The sequence below is a fragment of the Podarcis muralis genome, chromosome 2 (assembly GCF_964188315.1).
Source record: "Podarcis muralis chromosome 2, rPodMur119.hap1.1, whole genome shotgun sequence".
In the NCBI taxonomy this organism is placed as follows: Eukaryota; Metazoa; Chordata; class Lepidosauria; order Squamata; family Lacertidae; genus Podarcis; species Podarcis muralis.
The window spans coordinates 49,766,671-49,790,785 of NC_135656.1; the positions used below are offsets into that span (position 1 = coordinate 49,766,671).

The following is a 24,115-nucleotide window of genomic DNA, read 5'->3' on the forward strand; positions in this document are numbered from 1 at the left end:
TAGACAATTTCTTTAAGTCACGCAACTCAGTTTATGATCAAGTAATGTTAAGCAATTAGTAACTTTAAGCTTTCTATAAGATAGGAGGGATAGGATCTAGCAAATGAGCAGAGGGAGGAGGTTTTTTTTAAGGGGATGAGGCACCTTGGTCCACGCTGCCACTTGCTTTATTTCACATAGTGACGGCATTTTGAGCATGGCTCTGAAGATAATAACTTCTTCTTCTTCTTCTTCTTCTTCTTCTTCTTCTTCTTCTTCTTCTTCTTCTTCTTCTTCTTTCTACCCAACCCATCTGTCTGTGTTTCCTCAGCCACTCTGGGCGGCTTCCAGCAAAATACTAAAACACAATAATTCGTCAAATATGAAAAGCTTCCCTAAACAGGGCTGCCTTCAGATGTCTTCTAAAAGTCAGATAGTTGTTTACTGTATTTCTTTGACATCTGGTGGGAGGGCATTCAACAGGGTGGGCACTACTGTGGTTTTAACCATCAGTATATTTCAAATGGGAGACAGCTATTATTCAGGCACTCTAGTCCCAAGCAACATTCTGAATTGTGCCCAAAAACAAACTGGCATCCAGCACGGGCTCTTGAAAATCTGGCAAACTATGGTCTGTGATGCTTCAGCCAGTTGCATTTTGCACCAGTTGTAGTTTCTGGATAATTTTCAAAGTCCATTCCACACCAAATACATTGCAGTAGTCTAGTGAGATGCTCCCAGGGCATGGATTCCTGTAGCCTTGATTTTCTTCTTTTTTCTTTTTAGTAATAAGAACTTCACTTGGGAAGATAAGAACAGCCAGGCCTGATGAAATCATAAGTCACAGCTAATGTAGCCCCCATAACAGCCCCCATAAACTCTAATGTGTAATTTTAGGAGTTGATAAAACAGACTTCCATTTAAAAACCAGGAAATTTAAAACGAACCATACAACCATTTCAAGTTTTCAAAGATGTATGTGTAAAAAAACATACCCCCAAACTACAAGTATAACATTGTGTCAAAGTAGCTGCTAGTTTTAATTTTTGAGAGAAGCTCTCAGGTAATAAACAGGAAACTCCATTTCCTGAAATCACAGAGGAACAAATCCAATGTAATGCTAAGGTGACTGTTCGGTGAGTGCAAGCATTTTTGCACGCCTGGCTGAATTCTCTCTCCTCCCTCCACAAGGTGTTCTGGAGGTTCTCCTGATCCCCCAAGCCAATTTGAGGGGGGCAGGCATGCGTGGGGGGAGGATGGAGGGCGGGAAAGCCCCACTGCGCTACTGGAATTCCTTACATGCACATCTGCTAGTGGAACTAGTTAGCTGAATCCAGCCTCAACAGTTTCCTTTAATAATATTAAAAACACCTTGCACTCATAAGTTTACCATTTCAGAGATTCCTTTCTACTTTCTGACTCTTCAAGGATCATAGACAGGTTTTCAAATCTTCTCCACTGCCCCAAATGTAAGAACTTTGAAGGTGAAATACAGAATCTTAGATTCAATTGGTTTCATTTTTACAGCACTGTAAGCTATTGTGGGACAAACACATTCCAACTGCTTTTAGGAGCATTCACAAAGGGAATGGCTTGAAACGTTTCAGAAAGTGCCTGTAGAAGACATGTCACTTTAGCCAGGCAACTTAATTTGCTGTGGGGCTCTTTTGTTTGAGAGACTGGAACTCTAAGTAATTTAAAGGACCACGTCCATAGTGCTTGTTGAGAAAACTAGATAGAGCCACCCACCTATGGAAGCAAAGACTTTTCTCTTAATTTGAAGGGCAGCAATGAGTCCTCTTTTTCTGGGCCATGTTTATATTAGTCCTGTCTTTTACTTGTATAGCTGTGTTTTTGGGTTTCTTACTTGGTTGTTTTTAATTGCTTTTGATGTAAGTTGCTTTGGGAGAGACAAGTGACTAACAAATATAATATAATGGAATGGAATAAATAAATAAATAAATAAATATGCAGAGAAAGATCATGTAGGCGGTACAATTTGTACCACTTGAAGTGTGATTATAACACACATTTCTTCCGCACAGCAAAACATATTTTTCAGGGTGGGGATGTGGAGAATGGGATGCTCAGTCTAAATCTCATGTCATGTTTATAACCTTTTGAAAATAAGAAATAAATGGGAACATGGCCTATGCTGAAGCCTTTTTGGACATGCCAGTTTCTTCGTGTGATGATTTTTCCATCCTCCCAGATAATGAATAATTCCATCCCTGACACCCCCTTGTTGCTTCACTGCATTGTACATTCATCTAAATACTTCACTAAAACTAATCTTTGCTGATCTTTTCAAAGTCTCAACATAAGATTTATTGGAATATGTCAGGACTCAGCATGTGCTGGAATAAATGTGACCTTTAAACTAATATTTGGGTTTCTTCCCATCATGGCAGCAATCCTAGTTTTGATATTTTTCACCTTTTCCTTTATTCATAAAGCATTTTCCACCAGGCATGAGAATCAAACTCAGATTGCAAGTCCCTCAATTGGCAGTTGAAAAGCTCAGTTTGGAAATGGAAGGAATAAAGAATCTCCTAAATGAGAACTGTGCTAGGAATCCATGTGTGACATAGAGATCTCACCATTTTGTTGCATAATAGGAAGAAAAAGCCATTAACAAAGCACTGTGAGATACTGCAGCTATTACTTGAATTTGATTTTCATGGGCAAAGAAAAGTCTAAAGGAAAGGACAGGTGCTGCACACTTATTTATTTATACGTGTAGCTCTGCTTCCCCACATTTAGGGGCCCTCAGAGCAGCAGAGTTCATTTCGTTCTCAGGCACTACTAGCATCACACAGTTGGGTGTTAAACTCTTGTGACATTTGACAAATGCCCCACAGTGGACCTGTTTATTTCTTAATGCTGCCTACCTAATAAACCAGGCATAGGCAAACTCTGGTCCTCCAGATGTTTGGGACTACAATTCCCATCATCCCTAGCTAACAGGACCAGTGGCCAGGGATGATGGGAATTGTAGTTCCAAACATCTGGAGGGCCGGAGTTTGCCTATGCCTGTAATAAACTATTGTTTCAAATGCAAAGTCATCTTTTGTTCATAGCTAAGAAAAAAGAAGCAATGAATTATTATTGTGATCAGCCATCTTGAAAAACAGTAAATCATTTGGGTCTTCCGTTCCTATCAGGGGAGCTATTAGCCGATTCATTTGATCTTTGATGTGATTAAATTCCAACATGCAAAGATTTACATGAGCAATTTAAACTTTATGATCTCTGTGGCTGCCTTACTGTTCCATCTTCAAATGGTTTAGAATTGCACATTAATCCCTTGTTCTGTAGATATCTCTGGAGGGTCTTTCCCATACAATAGCACTTAGCTTTGTGAGATAATAACTGTATGTAATCATAAAATCTTCATGGCCATCAATAGAACAGTCTGCCATAATGTTAAGCAAGAGTTTCCAATGGCTTGAGCCAATTTAATCATATACTCCTGAATATTTTTTACTATCAAGGGGCAGTTCAAACACCAAAATCAAAGGCTTTTGTTATGTTTGATCGTTTATTTAAGCCATCAGATGTGCACACTAAAAGTATCAACCCAGCCAGACAAAAAAAGGAGAGAGAAACTTCTCAAAATTTAAAAGTATTTAAAAACATTATGCAAGACCTTACCATGATTAATTGCTGCAGTTTTAAGCAAATTCTCATTTAATTCCAATAAGAAACCATGAAGTAGTAACCTGTGGATCAGCTGGAAATATGGCAGAAGCTACTGTGTAACTGTGACTCTTAAAGTCAGTCTGACCACTATCTGTATTAATGCAATATTTTTCATCCTCCTTTTATTTTAGGCTATAAGCTCCTCGATGGCAGGCCCTCCTCTATTTATTTTTTTACTGTTGTGCTTATGAATAATCATAATATTTATATAAAGAAAATAATAATGAGTAAGTCAGCTGCCTCAGTTTAACTTATTTTCTTTTAAAACAGAGTTGGACGACATGCTAAGCCAAACCATGGCTTAGTCTAGCTCAGCAGCAAAACAGCAGGGGAGGAGCAAAGTGCCTGTGATCTTTTCAGGAGACTGAATGTTTGCTCATAAGGACTAAGTCCTTAGCACTACATGCCAGCAAGCAGTACATCTCTTAGGCTAAACTACCAAACAGGGTCATCACTAAGACAGAACAGGATCAATACAGGTAGCCCATTTTAAGTTCCTTGGAGGGAAAATGCGACAAAAACATGACTGGAAAAGAAAGAGCAGGAATCCCAGTGGTCAGGAGCAGTGTTTCAATTACCTTGCCTAGATGTTCACTCTCAGTACAATCATTGCACATATATTAATCCACATTAGGTATCTAACTTTGGCTTCCAAACATTTTGGAAGTCGAATGGATTTCCAGAACGGATTCCATTCAACTTCCAAGGTATGACTGTATATGTATCTTGGGGCCAGGGAGGTGGGAAGAGCCAAGTGCAAAACAGTGGCTGAGAGAGCACAGTCACTCTTCTACAAATCATACAGCAACCTGCCAGCAGAACCCAATTTACCTTCTACTCACCTGTACTGCAGAATACATTGAAATACTGGGAAGAACTGAATGTTGTGATGTTGCAAACATTCCACTGGCAAAAGCATTTCTGCTTGCTTGCTGGTACAATCTCCCCTCTTCTCTTCTCATGTGCAGTTCTGGGGGTTCTCCTGACACTTCAGAGTGGATTTTGGGGAGGCGGAAAGCCCCAGTGCAAGTCCTTACATGGGCTTCTGCTAGGGGGACAAGTTAGTTGAATCTGGCCCATTTTGTTCTTGTGTATAGGACATCCCCTGGGGATGTAGAATATCTCCAAGGTCAATATCAGCATGACCTTGTCTAAATGCCATCTTCTCATAGCAGAAGGGCAAGCTACATCCAATACTTCCTGCCTTTGAAAGGAAACTGCGCTTGTGCATTAAATGTGAAAAGAGCAGAAAGACAGAATGAACCAAAGTGTTGCTAAATTCCCATGATGTTCTTTACATGAAACCTATAGTAAACATCAGTACAATACAATTTCTTCAAAAGCAGCCAGAGTATTTGCCTGGCAAAACAGCATGCTCAGAGGGGCTTGTATGGTGAAGCCTGATATGTTGTGCACCGTGCACACTGCATTTAACAGGTGTGCTCTCTGACAGTGTGACAGCATCTCTGATGGTGTGACATTGCTGCACACCAGGCTGCCTTCAGTTCACTGCATCTTTTTTTGTATGAAGTAGAAGTTTTCCAAGGTTCAGTAGTCAATGCTTTTAGAATAAATACCCCTTAGGTACTTCACACAACATTTACTGTCACCAAAGCTTTCTCGGTGTAGTTGATGATTAAACAGCAAAGAGCTGGCATGTACATGAGAACAATTTCCTAGACAAAATTAGCTTCCATGCAGGCAAAAGTGCATCAGACAGCAACTAACGAGTACTTTCACTGAACTGCAGAAGACCCTCTAGAGCAGTGTTTCCCAACCTTGAGCCTCCAGCTGTTTTTGAACTACAATTCCCATCATCCCTGACCACTGGTCTTGCTAGCTAGGGATGATGGGAGTTGTAGTCCAAAAACAGCTGGAGGCCCAAGGTTGGGAAACACTGCTCTAGAGAGATAAAATATATATATAACAAAGCTATGTCTCTGAAGCCTCTAGAATTCTAATGCAGAAATGAAGTGGGGTTTTCTCTCTCTTTCTCTCTCTCCCCTTTGATGTCTGCTCTGGGATACTTGAGTCATGTTGTATTTTTCTCTAGAACTGCATGTAAGATAACAGTTAGGGAGACCTGACGAGTGGTGGACCTTGGGATCTCAAATTTCAGTAGCGCCCTGTGCAACTCTGAAAGTTCCTCCAATCAGCAAACTTCCTTTGAGCCCAGATATAATATGGTCTGCCACAACATAACATGCCAATGGCTTCACAAGTGATATAAAGCTTCATTAACTATATGCTAGCTCCTTACAATACTACCGTAGCATACACTGACTATTGTCATCAGATCAAGGCCTGCTCCATACTCCCTCTTTGTGATGAGCAAAATAATTCTCAAACATTTGGGGATGGCTCCCGAGTGAGCTCAGAACCAAGTACCACAAAGGAATGTGGAAGAGGTTGCAAAATTCATTTTGCATGGCCTTTGGCAGTTAAAAGGAAAATTATGGCCATGAGATATATTTTCCAGTGGTTGCTGTACTACAGCTCCCATCATCCCTGACCATGCTGGTTGGGGCTGATGGGACTTGTAGTCCAAAGCATCTGGAAGGCTTCTGTAGTCCATCTGTAGTCCAAAGCATTCAGGAAACCTGGGCTGGGAAACCTGTGGCTCTGCAGGTGTAGGACTCCTACTGCCATCAGTTCCAACCAGCATGGCCAATGGTAATCACCAAGAAGGCTACACTTTCCCCTGCCTTATATAAATATACCTTAAGCTTCCCTCGCTCCATATTTTATTGTGTTTTTAACCAACTTGGTATTGAAGTACAACTGTGAATTCCTCTTAATTTCAGACCAGCCCCTCCCCCGCCCAATCCATCATTACATTGGCAACTTTCATGCTGAGAAAGTTAACAGCCTCTAATTTGGATATTTTCATGAAAATTTATTCAGACAACTTGAGGGAGAGAATGTGTGTGTTACTGAACAGACTGTTCCAGATATGCATCTTTATGAATCAGTTTGTCACAGCTGTATCTTTGAGCCAATGAGAGCCATCTGCACTGCTCACTTCCATCCTCTGTTGTAAATCACTTCGCCTAATTAGTTCCAATTAAGTGCTTCAGGCAATCTCTTGATCTCAGTCATTTTCTTCATTTAATTGTAGTAACACATTGTGCTATCCTTAGGATCAGCACTTTTCACAGTATTTTAATCCAGTAATTTGTGTAGATTTTGGGGGACAATTAAAGGGGTTAATTGGCCTGCAGGGTATACAGAAGGACATGATAGGAACCTCTGCCCTCCTGTCAGTCTCAAGTAATTAATAATAATTAATTGTTCTTCATACAAAAAATATTTCTACAGATACGGACGCATTAAGATGTGGGGAATATGGCTTTAGTTTTCCTCACTATAACACTGGCACTACTGCCTCATTTTCCAGTGTTCCCTTCACATTGCAGTGCTTGTGTTATGGAATTGTGGATTTTTGACAGGTATACTGACATGTCACACTAAATTTCATTCACATCAGTGGGAATGCTGTGACACAACAATCAACACTGGACAACATCATCACTCTCCTACCCTTTCCACACATAGAATCATAGAACTGTAGAGTTGGAAGAGACCCTCAGGTTAGATTAGCTAGTCCCATCCCTTGCAATGTAGGAATATGCAGCTGTCCCATATGGGGATTAAACCTGCAACCTTGGCGTTATCAGCACCACACTATAACTAACTGAGCTATCCAGGCTGCTTCTGTTTCCCCTTTGATTCCTGTATAAAAACAACAGAAAACCCCACTTGGTTTTCTGAGTTAAGGTGGCAGCATTCCCCACCCCCACCCCGGAATCAAATAACATGGAAATGAACACTTAAAATGAACCACATTCCATCGGTTTTATTAAAGTGGCTTTTGCATTACAGTGGTAACTCAGGTTATAGATGCTTCTGGTTACAGACACTTCAGGTTACAGATGCTTCAGGTTGCAGACTCCGCTAACCCAGAAATAGTACATCAGGTCAAGAACTTTGCTTCAGGATGAGAACAGAAATTGTGCGGCGGCGGCATAAGGCCCCATTAGCTAAAGTGGTACCTCAGGTTACGAACAGTTTCAGGTTAAGAACGGGCCTCCAGAACGAATTAAGTTCTTAACCTGTTCAGGGAAGTTTTTAATGTGTGATATTTTAGTGTTTTTTGGTTTCTATGGAAGCCGCCCAGAGTGGCTGGGGAAACCCAGCCAGATGGGCGGGGTACAAATAATAAATTATTATTATTATTATTATTATTATTATTATTATTATTATTATTATTACCTGAGATACCAATGTTATGTGAAACTGTAAATATAATGTTGAAATCACAGTTAGGGTAACTTCAGAGAAATGGAATGAAGTGCTGCGTGAACACAGCCAATGACATGCAGGTCTGGGGATGTATTCTCTAATGATTCCCATCAGCGCAAGAAATTCTGTTTGTACAACAAGACTTCCCTCCCATGCCCTCTATACCATCCACTCTCAAACCTGCTCCAGATGGTTGAGGGGAAATCTAGGGCAGATTTAGGGGTCCACAAGGAAGGAAGTAGGGAGAATATTCCATTGTGAAAGCAGAAATCCTTGCGCTGTTGGAACTTTCGTCTCAGTGGATTCCACCCCCTAACAAAAGACTTACATAGAAATTGCACCCATGTTGTAAGGACTTCATCCTCACACATTCATGAAATCATCACCATTGAATGCTACAAGAACGACCAATTCATTACTCTTCTTATTCTGTAAAAATGACCATGTTCACTGATTTTATTGAAGCTAATGACTTGAGAGTAAAACAGAAACAAAACCCAATGCACATAAGCCAGATTTACCCAAACAGGCTATTCTCAAAGAGCACAAATTTGAGATGTGTGTATACAGAACAAGCATGGCGAGTCAAGCTAATAATCTAATAATAAATAATCCCTCATTGCAGGGGTAAGATAAAACACACATTCTGTGCGAGAGCTTCTATCTGTGTCAGAGGAAACACATTCTAGATCAATTTGTACTGGTGAAAATATCGTGTAACTTCATTGACATTAGACCACCTCACTGCTATCTCTGACAGTTTGGTGAATGTTAAGTGCACACTACCAACAAAACTAAACCTGTGTCTGGAATTCATTTACGGACTATCGCAGCATTAGATGATAATTGCTACATTTTAGGTACAACATCCTCACCAATGTATCCATCTTAATAGTTAAAATTAGTCTAGGTGAAGCCTTTTCTTGTAGAGAACTCACAGTAAAACAGGCTTGATCATAATTAGGCCTGGCAGGAGCAGACTGTCAATTACAGAACAAATGCAAGAAGAGCAAAGTGACATATATCTGCCTGCAGCTGTTACAGATGCTGCAGGATGACATTAAACCGGAAACTGTACCACTTGATTAATGCCTTGAGGCAATGCTCAGGTAATTATTGAAGTAAACAGGGTCAGCACTACAATAGCTGCTTTGGCACAGATTGCTGTATCCTTGTATTTTTGAGAGGGCTAAATTTTTTTGATCACACACTAAAAGAATGGAAAAAGTAAGAAAACAAGTAGTAGAAAAAGGCCCAACAGACTGGCCAAACATGAAAACAGAATTGGCTCTCAACTGAAAAGGGCGAGTCAAAATTGCCATAAAGAACTAAAGGAGGTTTGAAATCTGCATTTCAATCCCCTGGAGATGTAAAACTCTTATACAGTGGTACCTCAGGTTACATATGCTTCAGGTTACATACGCTTCAGGTTACAGACTCCGCTAACCCAGAAATAGTACCTCGGGTTAAGAACTTTGCTTCAGGATGAGAATAGAAATCGCGCAGCTGCAGCGAGAGGCCCCATTAGCTAAAGTGGTGCTTCAGGTTAAGAACAGTTTCAGGTTAAGAACGGACCTCCGGAACGAATTAAGTACGTAACCAGACGTACCACTGTATACAAAGAAATAAAGAAAATGTCTATTTTATATGTATGTGACTTAAACATCTTTTTATTTCATTTGATAAGGAAATGTAATGTGTATACAAGTGAATAAAGAGGGCAACATGGTAGATGGACAGAGAACTCAAAAATGAATTATGCCTGACGCTGAATTAGAGAGAATGACTTGGAGAGGAGCAGAGAAAAGTTTGCTCTACATACCGTCGGATGTACAATACGATAGGTCAAAGAGCCCACTATGCCAGTCACAATCAACAGCACAGAATGCAAGGAGTCACAGGTTGGAGCAAAGGAAGAAAACTTTGTTGTTGTTGTTTAGTCGTTTAGTCGTGTCCGACTCTTCGTGACCCCATGGACCAGAGCACGCCAGGCACCTCTGTCCTCCACTACTTCCCGCAGTTTGGTCAGAGAAGAAAACTTATTCCAACTCAATTTGCCTATTACAAACAATGGATCTTAAGAGTCAAAAGCACAGGTCTTTTGCATCTACCATTAAAACCAGATTGTTATAAAACTGGAGATGCCAGGAATTGAACCTGGAACCATCTTCATGTAAAACAGGCACATTATCACTAAGCAACAGGCCCTCCACACCAAGTTAGAGGAGTCTTAGGGGAAAGTGGTCTTTGTTCCACCATGTTCTCTGTATCATTCCCTCTTCCATTACTACAGTCTTTCGTCATTTTATTTTTCTGCATTTACAGCACAAATTATGGGTACTCTTCTGTCCACCAGTGCATGCAGATCTTGAAGGAAATATTTAAAGTCATACCGAAAAGCAGATTTGCTCTGTAGCTTTATTGGAAAGAGATCCATGAAACACCTGCACAAGTGCATGCTAAACATACATCACTGTAGAAATACACCATTCATTCAAGCAAACAACCTGCCGGTTATTTGTTTTGATTTTAGTCATTTTGTCATTGAGCTGCTGCTCAATGTCTTGGCTGCATGATCAATTTATTGACATATACTTGGATTTATTGCAGGTGACAACATTCTTGGAGCATATCCTCTAAAGCTTAACATAGCATTCAAGCTCACTTTAGAATTCCATACACAACAATTTACGAAGGCAGTCGGGTGACCCAAAGCCCTTACACATCTAAATGCTGCTTTTCTGGTACATATGGCAGTACCATTCAAAGAGCTATGACAATTATACTGTTTATAGCTCTGAAAATGGCGCTGCCATCTGCACCATGATTCACCAGGAAGGCAGAGTTCAACAGGTGGACAGTCGTTTGGTCTGCCGATCTAGCATGCTAAGTTTGTGGCTATCACCCCAGGAACTGGATTGAAAACAAAAGAAGCACAATATGGATTGGTCAGAAAACCTTCTAGCTTCCAACTCTGTGAGAAAGTTCATTTTCCAAATTTGTATTAATAGTGGCTGGAGAAAATTATATTTTGTTGGTCACATGGTAGTATCCCAGTAGTCAATAATTTCTCATATGCCACCATTTAGCCAGTAAGAAGCTTCTCAGAGGTAGAACAAGTTCTTCTCTTTTCAGATGCATCACAACAGAAGAGGAAAAGAATATTTGCTTGTATGATGTCCTGTTTGCAGGTATGTCTTCTTTGCTGCAGTGCAGTGTAAAACACTCAATTTTTATGACAATGTTTGGCCAGCATACACATTGGACAATGATTCACAAAAGCATCCCTGTGCTTCTCCACTTCAGTATCTCCTTAAGATGCCCCTCTTTGCTCTGGCTTTTGACACCTGAGATGTATATTTTTAGCACCCATTTTGTCTTTGAGATTGTAAACAATTTTAACATTGTGTTTTAATTGTTGTACCCCACCCTGGCACTTTAGGGTGAAGGATGGTAGTAAAACAAACAAAGAAATAATCATTTGCTTTCATTCTTTGTTTTACATTGTATGCTTTGCCATGTGGCTGCTAGTTAACAGGCAGGGAGGCATTGTTGGGCCTTGAATCCACAAGTATTGCCATGTAGAACCAATGTCACTGCTGGTAACAACATCCTAGTTATTCTTTGTACTGGTGTACCACCAAATCTCCGAGAACAAGGGCTTCTTTCCTTGGCTATGTGAATTCCAGATGAAATGCATCCGTATATAAGAAGAGGCTCGCAACAAGAAAACTTTGCTTCAAGCTGAAAAAATGCAATTTAAATCCTGAAGTAAGCAAAGTTGGATTCTGCATAGCATATATATGCTGCAAGAGTGATACATACTTTGCATGCATTTTATTTAGAACATTTTATTTGTTCCATGAAGAAGAACAGAGAGCAATGCATGGCACACCAAAGCCTGGCTCTTAGGAATGGAAATTCTATTAAGTCTCCCTCCCTGATTCTTCTGAGATTTACATCAGACACTTTCAGCAGTCCAGCCATATTACGCAGTAAGTTACCTCTTACGCCTTTTTAGAAAAAAAAAAGCTGTGGCCTCAGGATGCTGAGTTCTGTGCTCACTTACCCAATTTTGCACTTTTCAATGCTAAAGCAGAATGATTCATGGAATATACACAGCCTTGGCCTTAATGGACACACCAGAAAATGCATGAAAGAGGAGAGAACAGAAAAATGCTCTTCTTTTGACACATTATAGATGTCCACAACCATTACTGAAATAAATGTGCAGAATTTCAGTTTGTTTCAGGCCATTCATCAGTGACAATTTCCCCCCTTGGATCTGGGCTTGATTTGAGCCAAGGGAGATAATTAAAAATAAGTAAATGCCCCCAAATACCACTGAGGAGCCAATGTGAGACTGCCCTAATGGCACATAACTGGGATGAGGGAAAAGGTGGGACATAAATGCAATAAATAAATAAAAACCCACGGTCCAGCTGCTCAGGGTGGGGATTGGAGAGGGTTGCCAGCTCCAAGTGAGACCGACTCAGATTTCAATGGATCCCAGACCAGCTCAGCACCCCCCCCTCTCCCTCTGCTAGTGAAGAGCCCGGCAGCATGTCTCCTGCCTGCCCCTTTTGGAGGTGGAAGATGGTGATCAGTACCAGAGGAAGGGACACCACTCAATCCAGCACCCTGACCCCACCCCCACCCAAAGTGTGGCATAAGGGGATCTTGGATTGCTCTGTAAATAGCGGAATAGTGAATTCATTTGCTACAGGAAATTCTGGGGTAGAGCCACGTGATCCTTATCTTGGAAGCCCTCCCAATAACCTAGGAAAGTTACTGAGATAACATTAAATATTGTTTCCTGTGCACACCCTGCCACGTGTTTGCACTAAAGTACATGCTGCAATATTATTTTCATATGGCCTTATAAAATGAACCTCAAGTCCCCTCATATTTCATTTCCCCTTCAGACCAGTTTGATGGAAATTTGCCTTTTGAACATACGCAAAATAATAATAATAAATATCCAAGAAGATCAAACTAAATGATGTGTTTTGTTTATAAATAAATAACATTAGTTCCCTGCAGAATTTGATTTATCTTATCTGCAGTGAGTGGGCTTGATGAACTTTAATGAATTGCTCAGCAGAATCACAGTCCAACTAGTCCTCATAGTCATTTTTGCAACCTGTACCTGCAAAATAACCTAACATTTTGCAGACCACAACTTCCCGCTTTCCAGCCTGTCAGAGTTAATCATTTCATCACAATTGGTACCTCAGTACAGTTAATTCCCTTCTAAGATGAATCACTCGTTTCTAATATTGCCTTAGCAACATGAACGTATTTTTACGTTGGAGTCTAATCAAAGCTGCGACTGAAGACTTGACAAATATGGTCTGTCCTTGTCATTGGCAAATTGCAGACTATGTTCTTGGTTGAACTCTTAGCATCCCACTAAGATGTTTCAACAGGAAAATAACAAGTAGATGAGCACAACACGTCTGGCAGGGTTATGGCAGCTACAAGGTCACAGAGTTTCAACTGAAAGAAAGAAATGCCTTCTGAAATTGGAGATAGTTTTAGTTGTTATAAACGGAACATCTTTTGACTGCTGTTCACCATCTGTTAATGCTATGTCAATGCAAAGCCCTGGGCTTAAATTCCTTGTTGTTGGCATACCTAAAATGGAATTGCACACACCTTATATTACAGCTTTGTAGCATAACAACTCATTGGTGGCTACCTGCTAAAGAAATATTCATATCATAGGCAGCCAATGCCATGCCCTTCCCCCCCAACAGCCCTAGCCAGGATGGCCAGTGGTCAGAGATCACGTTGGGTACCTCTGGGATTTTGCTGCTTTTAACTGGCGTTCAAATCATGAGTTCAAGCCATCATCAGATAGCTTCAAAAAATATTGTTTATGATTTTAGGAAGAAACCATAAAGAAGACACTTGCTAACTGCCCACTTAGCTCTGCATGGATCTTTCACACAAAAATGCATGAATTTTGCATTTTTCCATAATTTATTTTAACATGCACTGCTCAATGGGTGTAAGGTAGCATAAATTTTTGTAGCTTATCTTCAAAGCCTCTGAAAACAGTAACATATAAACTACAAAATGAGACATGCAGATACAGTATAGTGGCAGCTTGGGATGAAAAGAAATAATAGTGCATTTCCCTGCTTGCTTAGAGATATCTTTCCCTCTTGAGTCATTTTGGACAGTTTCCTCCAGCCTGAGAAAATGTTGTTTTAAAAACACCCAAGGTATTATGTGGACAAAGCTGACCCCATAATAGGAAATCCTGTATTGAGAATGTCTGTTAAGTGCTTTCCATCTTCCTCCTTAATGAGTTCGTCTTTTTTTCAGTAAACTTTTTACTTAAGTGCTCTTTGTCACACAGCATGGGCTGTTAAGATTTTCTTAAAAATCAGGATCAAATAAAAATAGCTTTCTTCTACAAGGAGCTGGGTTGATATTTGCCAGTAAACATTTTTGCCCATGTACATGACCCTCAGTCATTTTATCAGACTTAGATTCTGTGCTCACTTGCATTATCTTGAGCTCAGAATTCCTGGACCTTCTTGTAGCCTTTTGTTATGCTTCAGTCCTTGTTTGTAAAGTCAAGACTAAGAAAGCAGGTGGGAACTCATCAGGAGGTACGGTAAGTGCAAATGGGTTCAGGGAGCTCCTTGAAGCCTTGCCTAGGAGAAATATGCAAAACTGAGGACAATATCAGAGTGGTCCCATGATTTACTTCCTTCCAAAATATTTTTTTCAGTAATTCCCTTCTTGAAATACTGAGGTTTAGGATTCTTAACAAAAAAGGGGGTGTTCATAATATAAGCAGGCAAGCATTGGGGGGGGGGCATGTATTCCATACTCTGCATTTTAGATTCAGAATGAAGAATACAGTACTGTATTTTTTTCTAAATATAAGGTAGGCACTACTTCTGGCAACAACATTTAAATAATATTTTGTGAGTCTTAACTACCAGGACCATTCCCTAAGACATGGGTTGACAAGCAAGATATTAAGAGAAGGACGACATTCTGTGGTGTCCTAACCATTTGTTCTGCTTTGTGATAAAATTCTTTTAAAATCTTCTTTTGCACATCTATAGATCACCGTGCGCAACAATATTTGATCCCTATCACTGTACTTGGCAACAATAATAGCCAGCTCAGAACACTCAGTATAAAATGTGCCACCTGTCCTTTGGGCTACAAGAAAATGGCACACTTCATAATCAACTGCAAATTCCTTGCACTGAGCCTCCCTTTCTATTAACTTTCTTAACACCTGCACTGTTTAGGGACCAGCATTCTGAAGAAAAGTGCCAGGTGAGGCAGCCATCACCACCTTTATTTCCCCATTCTAGCATTTCTCCAGAATGCCTCAGGACCCAGGCCCAAGCCTGCCACTGAAGCCCCATCTCCCAATCCATTGCCCCCCTAATAAAATTGCTGGGGACCAACAGGGGGGCTTGGAGTGGTCACTGTAGTGCCCCTTGTTTAGGGCTTCTCAGTCCTGTAACTACTGAACAAGCCATTGAACAAGAGGAAGTTCTAGGACGTCCATTAAAATGAATAAATACACACACACACACACGGACACACATGAACACAGAAACATGTAATAAAATAAAAGACTTACAGAATATGTTCAGGGTTAGACAGGAACTGGTCTATTGCAGAACAGCAGGAGGAACTTGGAGATAGTGGAACAGCCACTTTTAGTGCAGGAGGGAGGGAAGGACAGACACAGTGGGACAAGGGAAGAAAGGGAAGAAAAACACAAATTATCACCATTACCCATCAATTAAATTCCTGATTAAACATGCCTAAGCAATGTGAAAGATGTAAGTACTGCCAGCACCGTGCCAATGCATCTACCTTAGAAGAGAAACATTAATAATGTTATTTAATACAATGTGCCATCTGGTTCATTACTGTTAACACCTTACGTCATTCAAATAATGCTTGTATATTTTGTCTTCTGTAGGAGCTCATGTCTGACTATCATCACCAACCTCCATATCTGATCCCTAATTTGGATTTGCTTTTGGGTGATATGGTAAGGTTATTTAAGAGATATAATAATGCTCCAGTGTAATTGTTCACATTACCTAAGTACAACAATGAATGAAATCCACACCACGCAGTTGCTTCTGGATACCTGGAACCCACCTTTAAGATAATTGATGGATATTTTTCAAATAGGATTCATGGTATTTAGTCGATCTAGCTCAGTATGGTCTACACCAGTGGTGTAGTTCTCCAAAAGCTGGCCTCTAACTGCCTGCATCCCTGGCCATGCTGCCTGGGGCTGATGGAAACTGGAATCCAAGAAGATTTTGAAGGCCACACATTCGTCCCCCAAAATCTACACAAATTGCTGTACCGCCTTCAGGGTTTCAGAAGAAAGTCTTTTCCATCCTTAGTTCCGAGATTTCAGCGATTGAACCTGGGACCTTTTGCATACAAACATGTGCTCCACCACTGAGCTACAGCCTCAATTCTTTTGTGTGCAGGGAAAGTGTTCACATGTACAGAGACCTTCATGGAGGTGAACCAAAGCTGTTTGCTCCCCCCCCCCCTTATTTTAGTGATGGCACATGCATTCCATGCTAGCTCATTACAAAGAATAGGAGAGGGACACGGTGTGTGCCCTTCATATCTCCACCCAGTCCTTTCCTTTCACTTGATCAAGTTACGCTAGCTCTAAGTAAATAAATACGAAATCAAAAATCACTTCCAATTTAAGACATGATAAGGACTCAGTCAAAAATACACTGGTAAAGCCAAAAGGAAATTCTTTTGAATTCTCATCACGTCTGGCATTTCTGCTGTTAATGGTGTTTCATTTTTTAAGCTGTTTTAATATTATTTTTGGTTTAAAATTTTATGAGGTCAGCATGCGGAGGTGACCGATTGAGCTGCTTCAGCAAACCCCAGTGTCAAACAAATAAGCTCTAAATATAAATACTAATCTGTGATATTTTTGATAATGTGTTCAGATTAAGGAATGCCAGCAGGTGATTTCTGAAGCAGGTGATTTCTGGAATTTGCTGCCAAGGAGTGTGGTGGAGTCTCCGTCTTTGGAGGTCTTTAAGCAGAGGCTTGACAACCATATGTCAGGAGTGCTCTGATGGTGTTTCCTGCTTGGCAGGGGGTTGGACTCGATGGCTCTTGTGGTCTCTTCCAACTCTATGATTCTATGATTCTAAGCAACAGGGCAGAGATACACATTAGTCTGTGGTGTGCGAAACTGCAGCAGACAAGAAAAGCGTTGAACTCATTTTGACAATAGACACCACATGATGGCAAGTTACAATAAACTGCATAATATGCAGCACAGAGAAGAGAAATGCCCCCATAAATGGCATTCTATCTCCCACAATTATGGAGTCTGATGGCATATAGATTAGACTCCGTCCCTCATTTGAAGTTAGAGGCAACTGTATTAATGTAGGAGGATAAAAGAGAAACAGAGGATGAGGTCAGAAACCTACTCATCTTGTACAGAGTCCTGTCTGTAACAGAAGCCCATAAAAGATATTTAAGGCAAGGGCGATATGTGAGGAGCTACAAAGCAGATATGGGTATATTGCTCACACAATGTGTGGGCTGCTTTCTTGTTTAAAAAATACAAGATAAATCCCATAATTGCTTCTGTAGAAGTTGAGCCTTTTAAATGAGGGAAAGATGTAGCAAGAACTACCAGGATGTCCCCTTTTCACTTCTGTTTTCTCTCTTAATTCCTTCTCTGGGTGACACTCCCCTATATAGGAAGTCACTTAAATGTAGTGGTATTTAGTTGTAATAAAGTGTTGCATAGGACAGAGGTTTCACAACACTGCAAAAAATGCACCTCTGTTTTCATGTAGAAGAAGAAGAAGAAGAGTTTGGATTTGATATCCCGCTTTATCACTACCCTAAGGAGTCTCAAAGCGGCTAACAATCTCCTTTCCCTTGCTCCCCCACAACAAACACTCTGTGAGGTGAGTGAGGCTGAGAGACTTCAAAGAAGTGTGACTGGCCCAAGGTCACCCAGCAGCTGCATGTGGAGGAGCGGAGACGCGAACCCGGTTCCCCAGATTACGAGTCTAACGCTCTTAACCACTACACCACACTGGCTCCTCTGGTACTTGGAGGAGTGTTTTAGGCAACTCACATTTTGTCTAATGGCAGATCCAAACTGACCTATTGGAATAAAGATGGACAGATTTTACACATGCACGGTTCACTCTACAGAAACTAACTGCTATAGCTATGCCAACCCAAGACTATGAAGCTGCTTAAAATTATCAACAGAGGTATACAATTCAATAAGTTGCCTGTTTCACCCAAGAGACATACATAGAAGAAGAAAGAAATATAATTTCCCCCAGAAATGTTCTGCAGTCAAATATCTGGGCATATGGATAATGCAAAATCTGAGTAACTTATCAAAATATAACCACAGGAAATGATTACATAAAGTTAGAAATGAACTTAAATCATTGGGCACAACTAAATATATCATGGTTGGGGAAGATGGTCATTTAAAAATGATATTTGCAAAAGAGGGTAGAAAGTTTTACAATCACTTTGCTGGAAAATTGAGCCTTTTCATCACGTAGTGGTACAATAAAGTGCAAGGCAAACCCCATAGATTGGGAAAATTATAAAATCAATGTTCATAAGTTAATGAAGTAACTAATATTAGTGAGGGTTGCTATTTGGGAGTGGGTTGGTATTTTTTCTTGTTATTTTATTTTGCTGTTATATTTATTTAAAAACAGACCACAAATACATTTATTAAAAATAGCACTTCATCAAGAATCTGCCCAAATTTCTTTTCAGAAAACTCTGGGGAAGGAACCAAAAGACACTTGGTAACACTCTGTTTGTAAGCAGCTTTCGTAACAGCTTGAGAGATGAGAATGAAAATGGATGAGCCCTTTATGTGAAATTACGCAACCATCTCATTGTAAAAGCAGCTGCTGAAAGCAATTGCTGAAAGCATTTGCCAGCTTTTTGAGGGGGGGCATGTACATTGTCAAGAGCTCTGCTACGTCAGAAAAGGCTCAGAAGTAGAAAAGGTCATAGACTGAATACATGCATAGTCCACCAGAGATTTAAAAATAGACTTTGAATGAAGCAAAACAGTTCTGTAGGACAGGAAAAGCAAGTTCCTGAAAAGAGTTTCTTCAGGTAACCTAGTCCTATGAGATGCTGCATTGTGATAGTGCTCCATAGTATTGAATAGTAAGTTTCTTTCTGTGGGGGGGACGGACCTTTAAATATTCAGAGAGACAAAGGTCATTAAGGAAGAAAACAGAGAATCAGTTTGAATCTTCTTGAAATGACTTTCCAGACATCACCAATCCCTTCAGCTCCCAATTTGTTTAACAAGATAAACTACCACATTAAATCAGGAAGACGTACCACCAAGATGCTCCCCCCAACAACATGCACTGGGCAGTGACAGAATTTGTTCTACAGGCCAGCCACAGCTCTGCAACTAGGACACCATTTCTGACCTTTGGGATCCTGAAAAGGAAACATTTAACACCACTTCGCTCCAATTTTTTCTGCAGCTGTGGAATAACTAATGAGTCACTTTGTGTTCCCTCATCAGAAAATTATCTCGTAGCAAAGCCTTACTGAACACAGAGTCTTTGTTGCTTTCTGATTACTGTTCCTTATTGATGTTAACAATTCCAGCGAGAAAACAAAAGTTCTCAAAGTGTTGTTCTCTCTGACACCCCGCCTGCACTAAATCATACAGCAACACTAAAACTATCTCTCTCATTCTATTCTTTCTCCCTCCCTCCCTGCCCCCAGTTTCTATTCTGTGATGGAGACTTCAAGGCTTGCACCAAGAATGTCAAGAGCTACCATGGACTGCTCCTGTCTGGGATTGGTAGGCAAAATGAATACCCTGTACTAATCAGACTCGATATAAATAGTAAATAAGGAAACTCTTCACTTGATCAACCTTTGGCTTGCTGCACTTCTCAAGGCGAACTGCTGACCTGAAAGAATCTGGGCTGGAGAATATACCTTCCCGTTCTGGATTGAGTAATTGCTTCCCATTGCCCAAGCTTGGCTTTTATATCCTGAGGTTGCTGGATACAGATTGCAATTGCGTGTTCCTCAATAAATAACTAAACTGCATTCACAATATAGCTGGTTGCCTGGGGCACTAGGACTAATAAAAACTGTATGCCTCTTTTGTCTTCTGCTGCCATCTCTTTTTTGTTGTTGTCACCTGTCTCGAGAGACAATGGTGTGCACCTCCAGGGCTGAAGTCAAGCTGCTGGAGAATCACAGTGCTTGCTGTGGCTGTGGAGAGCGGTAACTCATAACTGATGCCTCCCACGTCATTTTTGCTGTGCTAGCAGCACCAAAGTGACCTCCCTGGTGCACACGCCTGGGCAGTGCATATGGAGGTCCTTGGCTGCCTAGATAACAAGACCTGTCCCCCGCTGTCTCGGCCTCACTTGCTACTGTGGTCCAAAGGAAAGCAGACACAGAGAATCAGTTTCAGGAGCAAATGACATTTGGCACCAGCTTAGCTGCAGGACTTGCTGGAAGATGCAGGACAAGATGCAGTCCAACCATCTTCTGGACTCCACTCTGGATTTGTGTAGAGTTTATGCCTTAACCATCTACTACAAGCTGAGATACTCATACAATTGAATGATGACATTTTAAAAAATAGCATCACCAGTGACTGCTACTATGAAATGGCCAGGTTAGCACTATGCAAATCTTCCTCTGCATAGAAATCCATGCCATTATTCCATGGCCTTTTGGATATCACTTTTTGTGGGGAGGAGGGTCTTATCAGGGGGGTTCAGGCCAGAGAGGAGACAGTTTCTTGATCAGCTGACAGGTAGAAATCAGACAGGCTGCTGGTGCAGAGGAAACTTGGTGGCATCCATTCATGACAGAATGGCCAGATTTAAGAAAGGCAGCAGATTTGGGAGCTGTGAATCAGTCAGCGACCCTGGGTTGGCCCTCTAATGTTGTATGACTTCCTAGACCAGGAGTGTTAAGGGCTGTGGCATGCATATCTCAGTTGGAATTACCTTTAGCTCCTCCTCTGACCATCAGGCCCTGGGTTGCACCCAGAACTCCAGTCCAACTCACAAGGTTCTCAAGTTTAATCACGGTGGCACCTGATAATGCTGGGAAGAGCAGCTATCATATGCTTGACCTGACGTCCTCATTCAAGAGTGACTGCAATGGAAAATCCAAGGGTATTTGAAAAGTCAAACATTACCTATCATGCTATGATAATGGTTCAATATTTCCAACCCCAACGGATTTTCCAGGTGGCATGACATCTGATGTAACTACTACACAAATAATACTTTCCTTTATCTAATTAAGCGGCTTGAACATAAGGTGAGGTTGGGTGGTGCATCTCTTCATTACACAGGAGAACAGTAGGGACAGAGGGAAAGTCTGAACAGGTTTCTAACATTCAACATGAACAAATATTGATCTTGCATGTTAGACAGAAAGGTTATCCCTTTAATGTCCGAAGCCAACCAAATTGGACAAGCAGCAGAAAGAAGCTCTGAGCACCTAAGATCAAGGTCCCCACTTTGGCTGAAACACTGTATGAAGCTCTTCACCTAACAGTGATCAATCTGTCTTTCATTCTCATTCTCCAGATTCTCATGGTACTAAACTAACATTGTACAATTTTGTGCTAAGACCTCTGAGATACTAAGACGTGAATGCCATGAATAATGAAAAACAAATATAACTGTTACTCAAATGAAAGGCCATGTGGGGGAAAGCAAGGATAGATTTTATAACCAAGCAGTGGCTATGCTGGTGGCTAAAAAGCATTCAGATGCAATCAGATTAGAAATCCTGAAAACACAGATAAAGTTTTAATTTATCAGCAAAGACTTCTTGCTAATTAAAAAATTCGATTCAAGGTAGCAGACATTGAATAAGGGTTATTACCATTATTGCCAGTCCAGGAGAATGCAAATGTGATGCCTGATAAGGAGGCAATGTTTCTGCTGACGGAAGTGCTTCATGCTTCATCTCATACCATCATAGCTATTCTTACACTTCAGTGATTGGAAGGAGAACATTCTGTTACATTCTTAAAGAAAATTCATGAACACTTAGACTATAAAAAGCTATCAGTCATGATAGCTACATAATACATCCAGAATCAGAGCCAGGTACACCAGTGAGAGAGGGCTTTTGCTCCTATGACCTGCTTGTGGGATTCCCAGAGTTATCCTGTTGGCCACAGTGAGATGATGATGGACTAGATAGGCCTTTGGCCTGAGGCAGCAGGGCTTCCTTAGGAAAGGAAAAAGAAGATGACAGAAGAATCACAACCCACCCTGAAGGATTTTGTGAAGTGGGAAAGCAAAATAGAGATGACTAGTAACTGCCAAATATGGATGCAGGCAAGCCACTGGGAGCAAGCATAGCTGCCTGCATCTCATCTGTGAGAGAAGCATTAATGGAACACCTGGGAAATTGTTGCCAATGGGCTTCAGCGACCCATAAGGACATTATATTCCTATTATATGCCAATGCTCCCAAACTGCACAATGCAAAAATTAATTCATTATGCAAGCTGGTTGGGCAAAGCATATTGAAATAGGAAACAGTCATGCATATGAAACAGCACAGATATTTAATTTGCTGAAACAATATTTAATTTAAGTTACTTAGCATGCATACTCAAGTCAGAAATACAATGTCACAGGACTGACAATTACACTGAAACCAAATTGTGGACATCCGGTGCAACCTTAAGCAGCAAGGTCATTGTTTTTCATTATCCTTCAAAACAATGACTCTGTTTTGGAAGGCCTAAAGAGATATGCCATGGCTGTGATACATTGTGAGAGAAGGAAGACATAGATCCACCTTTACTCCTCACACTAGCCCTCGGTGTGGCATACCCAGAGTCCTGTTACTGCAGGTAGGGTGGCAACTGGGAAACACTGGCCTGTGAAGTGCTCCAGTTGGAGAACAGCCTTTACCAAAGGTGTCATGGGCTTTGAAGACACTCGAACTCAGGGCGCAAGGGAGAAATGTGCTAAGAGGAAGGCACGCTTGGCAAACCCACACCATGATCAACTCCCGCCCGGAAACCAATGTCCCCACTGTGGAAGGACGTGTGGGTCCAGAATTGGCCTCCACAGTCACTTATGGACTCATTGTTAAAACCGTGCCTATGGAAGACAATCTTACTCGGCTCCTAGTGATCGCCAAAGAAGAAGAAGGTAGGGTGGCACAGGGGAAATATGACTAGGATCTCTCCATGCATGGTGGTAGTGGTTCAGGGCAGAGCTTGCAGCTGTACCTTGGCAATCCAATTTATACTTGCTATTTTCCCAACTAAAACAACAGTGGCGTCTGTCAAAATTGTAGAGGCAGGTTATTAATTGAGTTGCACACTTTTGTTCTTCTCTCAATATATTACTAATAAGCAACCCATGACAAATATGAAAACAAAATATTAAGCACCATACATTAAATTGTCAAGCTATAGTGGGGTGAGGGTCTTGAATTGTTGGCATCTGAATTTCAGCACTTCAGCCTCCAGCTGGAGAGCCACAAGAACAGCCTTATTCTAAATATATGCATCTTTTCTGTTTCCAAGCAAACTATGCCACCAGTTTGGTCAGCTCTATATAAAAGAGCCCACAATAGACCTGGGAGAAATTGTCATGCCAAAGGCAGTTCCTAAAATGCAGATTGGCTCACAGTCTCTGATACTGACTTGACTCTTAAGTTCAGCTCATACCTGAACTACTGCTTGCTAAATCTACCAAGGGCAGATCCATAGCACACATTTAAAGTTACATGACTTCTCCCAAAGAATCATGGCAGCTGTAGTTTCCTCATAACAGAGCTGTAATACCCAGCACTCTTAGCAAACTAAGTTCCAGGATTCTTTGTGGGAAGTTGTGTGTGTGAATAATTATGTTATGGATCTGTGCTAAGCCTTGGCTTCTGGTTTGTTATGGTTTGCCCTACAGACCATTCCAGCATTCTCTTTCTTAGGCTTCCAGGCTATAACTGGCTCAGACACCAACAGCTCTCTCATGCTGCTTATATCCCAGCGTGGCAATAACAATTTAAAATAAAGTTGAATGCATCAGCATGCCAGTGGATTCCAGGCTCA

At 40.9% G+C, this 24,115-nt stretch overlaps 1 protein-coding gene across 3 annotated transcripts in view; it reads right to left on the reverse strand.

Annotated features, from left to right (window-relative positions):
- The window catches only part of HTR4 (5-hydroxytryptamine receptor 4), a 162,227-nt gene that overhangs the window by 11,976 nt on the left and 126,136 nt on the right, over positions 1–24,115 (reverse strand). The window contains exon 7 of one of the 3 annotated variants that reach the window (XM_028717542.2): positions 15,605–15,680. The exons of the other annotated variants lie outside the window; for them this stretch is intronic. Coding sequence (XP_028573375.1) covers positions 15,620–15,680 — 61 coding nt within the window. The 3' untranslated portion in view covers positions 15,605–15,619. The remainder of the gene's footprint in view (positions 1–15,604; positions 15,681–24,115) is intronic. 3 annotated transcript variants of the gene reach the window in all.